General features: G+C 51.8%; 1 protein-coding gene across 1 annotated transcript; it reads right to left on the bottom strand.

Moving 5' to 3' along the window:
- Nucleotides 1–409: 409 nt before the first annotated feature.
- Nucleotides 410–3,669, bottom strand: Znf683 (zinc finger protein 683). The gene is made up of 3 exons (XM_027937634.2): nucleotides 2,923–3,669; nucleotides 1,762–1,890; nucleotides 410–806 (listed from the first exon to the last, which is right to left on the bottom strand). Exons 1-3 carry the CDS (start codon nucleotides 3,667–3,669, stop codon nucleotides 426–428), a joined length of 1,257 nt encoding a protein of 418 aa, XP_027793435.2. The 3' UTR covers nucleotides 410–425.
- Nucleotides 3,670–6,599: the final 2,930 nt, after the last annotated feature.

The raw sequence follows: 6,599 nt of genomic DNA on the forward strand, positions 1-6,599 counted from the left end.
ACAGTGATATCTTGGAGGAACAGGGAGTGCCAACTGAGAGGGTGGTTGTGTAGAGCTGTGAGATTGAAAGGTGGTTGGAAGCAGCAAAGGAACATCTGGGCAGGTGTTGGAAATGCTGTTTGGAAAGGATGGCAAAGTGCCCCTTGCTGGGCAGGCAGCATGGTCTGCACCTGGCAGAGTCCTGGAGGGCTGGACTGTCCATCAGTGAGTTGAGATGGAGGGCTTGGTTCCATCTAGGTCATAGACCACGAATGGAACCAAACCTTGCCCGAGGTAGATGGCTTCAGGAACCCAGCCTCTTTGCAGTTGTGTCCCCTGGCCTGCTCCCAGGTGAGATGTGAGATGTAAGATCTGGTGAATACATGGCGACTTCCCCCGCCACTGGAGAAATTCAGGAGGCCCCAACTCGTCACTGAGAAAATCCTTTAATTGCTTTGCCCCTGCCTATTTCCCAGGGCCATCCTGGTGCCACCACTCAGGCTGGCTACCCTGGCTTTCCCTGGGATGCTGAGGACACCTTGACTTTGTCCATGTCTCAGGCCATTCGTCTGCTTCTCTGATGGCGCCATTACAAGATCTAGTGCTCCCTGGTGCCAATGGGCAAGGCAGGAGGAGAGAGAGGCCAGGGGCAAGTGGGTGTGAGAGAGGTTGCAGGGCTGGGGCTTGTGTAGCCGATGGTGCAGCTCCAGATGAATGTGCTGGGCGGAGCGTCTTGGGCAGACACTGCATTGGAAAGGCGGGGCTCTGGAGTGCAAGCGCAGGTGGGTCTTGAGGTTGCTGGAACTGCTGAAGCGCTTGTGGCACATCTGATGGAAATGGCACCCGCATCAGCCCTGGCCTTGGGCTGGCTCAGGATGTCTCTCCTCCTCCCCATCTTGAAAACACCCCTTTCTACCTGCCTCCCTGTCAATGCAGGGTTGGAAGACTTCCCTGGTGATTTCTCCCTGGAACCCACAGTATCTGGCACATTAGAGCCAGGCAGATGGGGGTTGGAGTTCTTCTTTACTTCCTGTGACTCCTCTCTAGCCTTCCTCTCATTATTGGTAACATATGACTAGTAACTCCTAACCTCATAGTTAGGGGAGCTTGAATGAGTTAATCATATAGAACCCTGTGTGTGAGGCTGCAGCGTCAGTGGATGTAATTAACATTTACTGGGGGGGGTGCTGAACATGCCAGAAATTGGTCTCACAGAGTCTTCTGGAGGAGTGTAGTTACACTTCTAGGGAAGTGTAACTAGGTACTAACACAACTATTGAGAAAGCAAAAGTTCAGAAGAGTGAAGCCCCTATCCAAAAGTCACACAGCAAATTGGAGGAGGAGCTAGGATTTGAACATAAGTAATCTGATCCTGTAGCCCAGACTCATAGGCTCATCTCCGCCCCTGTAAAAGGAGGAGAGAATTCCTGCTCTCTGACCTCGCAAGGGATGGGGTCACACTTGAAGGAGGGACCTACATTGATCAACAACCCTGGGAAGTGGGTAACGGGATGCATTCTCCAGGACCCAAACTTGACTCTTCTCCCTTCACAGGCATACATCTCAACTCCCTCCTCCAATTTCATTCATTCCAAGATGACAGGGCTCAGACTCATCCTGCCTTAGCTCCCTTCCCTAGTCCCAATGTCCCACTTCCTTTCTTGTCTCTCTCTCTTTTTTTTTTTCAGGGGGACTGAAGAATGGAGGCCCAGGTGCCACCCTCCAGGGCCTAGCATTGCTCACCAGGCTACAGGAGTACAGGGGAGGGGAAGAGGGTCTCACCACACACTCGTGGGGTCGCTCCCCAGTATGCACCAGGTAGTGCTTCTGCAGGTGGGCGAGCTGAGTGAAGCTCTTCTGGCACAGGACACACTGGAATGGACGCTCCCCGGTGTGCACACGCAGGTGGACCTGAGCCAGGGATGGGATGACGCTGCCCAGAGCACCCAGCATGACCTGGGGTCCTCTCCAGACCTCTTCCCACATCCCCACAGGACCCCTTGTTGGCATCCAGGACTCTCCATCCCCTTGCCTCCCCATCACCTCCCTCAGAACCTGTCAATCACTCCCAGATACTCCCACTGCCCTGCAAGGGAGATGGCAGGGAAAAGGAGGTCAAGTAAAGAGTAGCCCAGGTGTCCTGGAGCCCTGCTGCTCAGGGATGATCCACAGACCAGTGGCATCAGTATTGCCTTGGGAGCATGTAAAATGCAGATTCCCAGCTCCTCCCCCCACCAGCCATGCTGAGTCAAATCTCAAAATCTGCGGGCCTGGGAATCCACAGGCTTACTAGCTCTCCAGGTGAATTGAGGCTGGTTAAAGTTTAAGAACTCCTGCCCTAGAGGATCCAGCAGGGCTGTTCCCCAATAACCACTACTTTCCTCAACTCCAGTGGATGCCAATCTGGGTTTTTTAACAGAGATAGGGCCATGTGCGCCCCCTGCTGGAAGGTACAGATAATGAGCATCCCCTTGAAAAATGTTGACTGTCAGGTCTGTGGTATAGAGATTCACCCAAATCTACCCATCCCTCATCTGACCTTCAATAAATAAACAGTCTTAACTGGAAGTCCAGAAAAAAAATGGTTGTCCAGGAAATGGCTTTGCACTAGGTGTTGAGAGACTGATATCAAAGCTAACCCCCGCATTGCGGTACAGTAACTTTGGAAAACCCTGCTCACGGAGCCTCATTTTCCCTTGTTAACAGAGGCAGACTTCGAGGGCCAACAGGACTGAGTCGACCATTTTATGCTGTGTCTCCACCTGGACAGATGAACAGTTCCAAGGTCACATGGACCTAGAGGCTGCCCAGGAGTGCCTTCCAGCTTTCAGGTCCTTGATTTTAGAACCCGGGAGGTTTCTAGAATCCTCCCTGAGAGACATTAAGGGGAGGTTAAGGGGCATGGAAGGGTTGAAGGGGCAGCAGAGCCCAGGAGGCAGATACCTTGAGGTTGGAGAGCTGCCCGAAGCTCTTGCCGCACACATTACACTCATACAGGATTTTGCCGTTCTCTTTCTTCAGCGGGTAGGACAGCCCTGCGGTGCCTTCCCTGGAGCCCAGAGGGGTCCGCTTTGCTGGAGCTGCCACACCAGCACTCCCCATCCCCAGGGAGGAGGTTTGGGCAGCTCCTGGGTCTCGATCCTTAGCCTGAGAGGGCAGGGTTTGGCCAGAGGCTTGGAGGGCCCCAGGGTACAGAAGCAAGGTCTCCCGCTGGGGACTGTAGTGCCCAGGATCATTGACTGTCCTCAGCAAGCAGGATGCAGCCACAGTGGAGTATGAAGTGTCTTGGGGCAACATGAAGAGATGGGGACATTGGACAGAAGGTAGGGCCCCATAGGTGAACAGGTAAGGTGGAGGCAGGAGCAGAGGGTACCCAGGATAGAAGGGGTGGAGGCTGAGTAGAAGCTCCTTGGAGATGGGGGTGAGAGGATGGCAGGGGCAGAAAACTGAGGGGCCAGGACTCGTTCCATTCAGCCAGAGGGTCGGGGAGGAGCTGTTGTGAGGAGGGAAGAATGGCCCCTGGCCAGCTCTTTCTGGCTGGTTGCCCATCTCATTCCTGCTCAGGTGGTACTTGGCTGCAAGTTTCTCATCATCGGTGAAGATGGCATGCAGCCCCAGTGGCGGGTGCCCTGAGCAGAAAAGAGAAGACTGTGAAGCCCCCACAGCCTGGAGTAAACGTCTGTCCCACATCAGACCTGCCCAGTCCAGGGCTGGAAAAGAACTCTGGCCTGTAAGCTGGGTGGAGCCCCCTGGGCAAGGCACCTCTCCCTTCCCCAGCTATTGCACTTGCCAATGAAAGCTGCTCGCATTCCTGTTGACAATTTCAGGGAGAGAAAACAGTTCAAGAAGCCTGACAGATATCCAGGGTAAGAAGTCAAGTGCGCAGTTGGATCAGCTGGTTTGTGGTTGAAAGGAGAGGGCCTAGCTGGAGACAGAACTTGGGATGCCAGGGGCTCAGATGAGATCACATAGGGTAATGCCAGATCTGTGTCCAAAGTGGCAGCTGCTGGACCCATGGGATTAAATTGACATTAAAATAAAATTTAATAAAATATTCAGTTCTTCACTTTTACTGGTCACACTTATTTTTATTTTATTATATTAATTAATTAATTAATTTTGTAAACAAATTAATTAATTAACTGGAACTTGAACCCAGGGGTGCTTTGCCACTGAGCCACATCCCCAGCTCCCCCCGCCCTTTTTGTTTTTAAATTTCAAGAGAGAGTCTCATTAAATTTCTTAGGATCTTGCTAATTTGCTGAGGCTGGCCTCAAATTTGCAATCCTCCTGCCTCAGCCTCCCAAGTCACTGGGATTACCGGCATGTGCCACTGTGCCTGGCTGTACTAGTCACACTTAAAGTACACAGTGGGTTATAGTATTGAGTGGCATAGACATAGACTAGGCCCACTGTCATGAGGAGTCCTATCAAAAAGTGCTATTCTAGATGAGAACAGGAGAGGGAAAGAGAGGAAGGAGAGGATAGGGGAAAGAAGATGGGAGGAGAGGATGGGAAAGACAAGAGAAGAAGGGAAGAGGAGATGAGAAGGAAGAGGAGAGGAGAGAAGGGGAGGACTCTAGATATGAAAATATTTAGGAGGTAAGTAGAACAGCTAGCAAGGGAAACCGAGATATAATAGGTTAAGAAAAAGGCACAGAGGGATAAAAAGTAAAATGTTTGGGCAGTAGGTAGAGCTCAGTGGTTGAGCGCTTGCTGAGGCCCTGGATTTCCCCAGTATGGAAAAGAAAAGAGTAAAAGACTAAAAAGAAAAGAGTAGTTAAAAGTAGATTCTCCAGTTGGATCCTCACTTATTCACTCAGTGGACTTGGCTGTGCTGTCTCACTCTGCTTTGTGCTGGGATCCCAGAAATAAAGGACACAGAAGGAGAGTCCCTGCCCTCTGGGAGGTCTTAGTCACATAAGGAAAGGATGTATTATCACAAACGGAGAATGTAGGCAAAAATGAGATCAGCTTTTATGGATGAAGAAACAGGCCTTAGGGATGTGCACAAAGCCATGGAACTAGAAAGGGCAGAAACATGACCCTAAGCCCTGTCTCCCAGCCCAGGGTTCTTATCTTATAATTGACTCCTCTAGTTCAAACTCTAGGCAGACAAAGCTCTTCCCCCATGACTTCAGCGACACCAGCTCAGTACACCCCTCTGGCTCAGGTATCACCACCTGGGAAGTCCCTGCAGCTGCAGTCAGACCCACAGGCCAAAACCTGGAAGTATGCCTGAGGCTCTGTCCTTACCAGTGACCAGAGTCCCCTCCCCTCCCTTGCCCCACCCAACCATCCCCCAAGGTGTAACCCAGCCGAGTCACTGACTCACTCTGGCTCCAGGAATACTCTAAGACCCTGAGGGGCTGTGCCTAGGGATGCTGGGCACACAGATACAGGCTCTGGTGGCAGGCCAGCAGGACAGATCCAGCTGGTGCCAGCGGCAAGGGACACATCCAGCTGGCAGAGGACAGGCCTCAAGCATCCACTGTGCCTAGAAGTGGCCCGAAGTTCAAGAAGACCTGGAGGGCAAGGGGCTCTGAGACTGGTGGCTGGGACTTGGGGGTCTCTTGGGTGGTCCCACCTCTAGTTTGGTTTCTGAAGAAGCTAAGACCTGCCACCCCACATATCTGTCATTCAAATTGTACCCCTTTCTTCATCCAAAGGACTTTCTCACCCCCTGCAAGACTGTCCTCCCCTCCCCCACCACCCATCTGTTCTCCCTCCACCGCCCCCTACACCTGACCACCCTGGTCTCTGGTATATTTCAGATCATCTACTCTTTGTTTTATTTATTTATTTATTTATTTAGTTTTAGGTGGACACAATATCTTTATTTTTTTATGGTGCTGAGAATTGAACCCAGTGCCTCACGCATGCTAGGCGAGCACTCTACCACTTGAGCCACATCCCCAGCCCTCTACTCTTTGTTTTAAATGGAACCAAGGTGAACTTGGGGAAAATTCTCATCCAAGACTGTAAGCACTGCAGTATGGCCCTGAGCTCTCTCCCACTAAAGCCCAAAGCCATGGTCATATCAGCCAAGCCTTCTGCATAACCTTTCTCCTTTTTATTGCCACAGGAGGGTCTGGGTCCCTATGGCATGGACACAGGGTCTTGAAACTTCAAGGGCATATCCCCATGATGTGCCTAGAGGAGGGGACACTCAGGACCAAGGAGGCATTCAGATACCTCCACTTCTTCCTAATGTCACCTCCTTTCATCAGCAGACTCTCCTCAAAGAGAAGGCTGGGACCCCATCCTACCTGATGGCCTTGGCAGAGCTAAAAGTCAGCCAGGAGACTGGGAACGCCATTTCCCGGCAGGGTCCTGGTCTTGTGGCAACAACCCAGTTGTGCAGCTGATTTTCCCCTCATGCCCCACCCCACTACCTACTGGGAAGACAGGTGAGTCAAGGTGAGCCAGAAAGGTACTCCAAGAAGGTGCCTGGGTTCTAGGACTGGCTCTTCCACCAACATGCCTTGTGACCATGAGCAGATCACTTTCCCTCCTCGTCTCAGTTTTCCTATCTTCAAAATGGAGCGTTGGCCTGGTTGATGTGTAAGGGTTGGTGCCGACATTTAGAAGCCAGTGATGCTCTCCTGGTAGGTGCAGAA

Source organism: Marmota flaviventris, chromosome 10 (assembly GCF_047511675.1).
Source record: "Marmota flaviventris isolate mMarFla1 chromosome 10, mMarFla1.hap1, whole genome shotgun sequence".
Lineage (NCBI taxonomy): Eukaryota > Metazoa > Chordata > Mammalia > Rodentia > Sciuridae > Marmota > Marmota flaviventris.

What these genes read in the sequence shown, in the direction of transcription:
- Znf683 (XM_027937634.2), bottom strand. Translation starts at nt 3,669, where the DNA reads ATGTGGGACAGACGTTTACTCCAGGCTGTGGGGGCTTCACAGTCTTCT. An exon ending in GGCAGCTCTCCAACCTCAAG is followed by an intron (nt 1,891 to 2,922) that starts GTATCTGCCTCC and finishes TCCCTGGCTCAG; the next exon opens with GTCCACCTGCGTGTGCACAC. An exon ending in AGCGACCCCACGAGTGTGTG is followed by an intron (nt 807 to 1,761) that starts GTGAGACCCTCT and finishes CATTTCCATCAG; the next exon opens with ATGTGCCACAAGCGCTTCAG.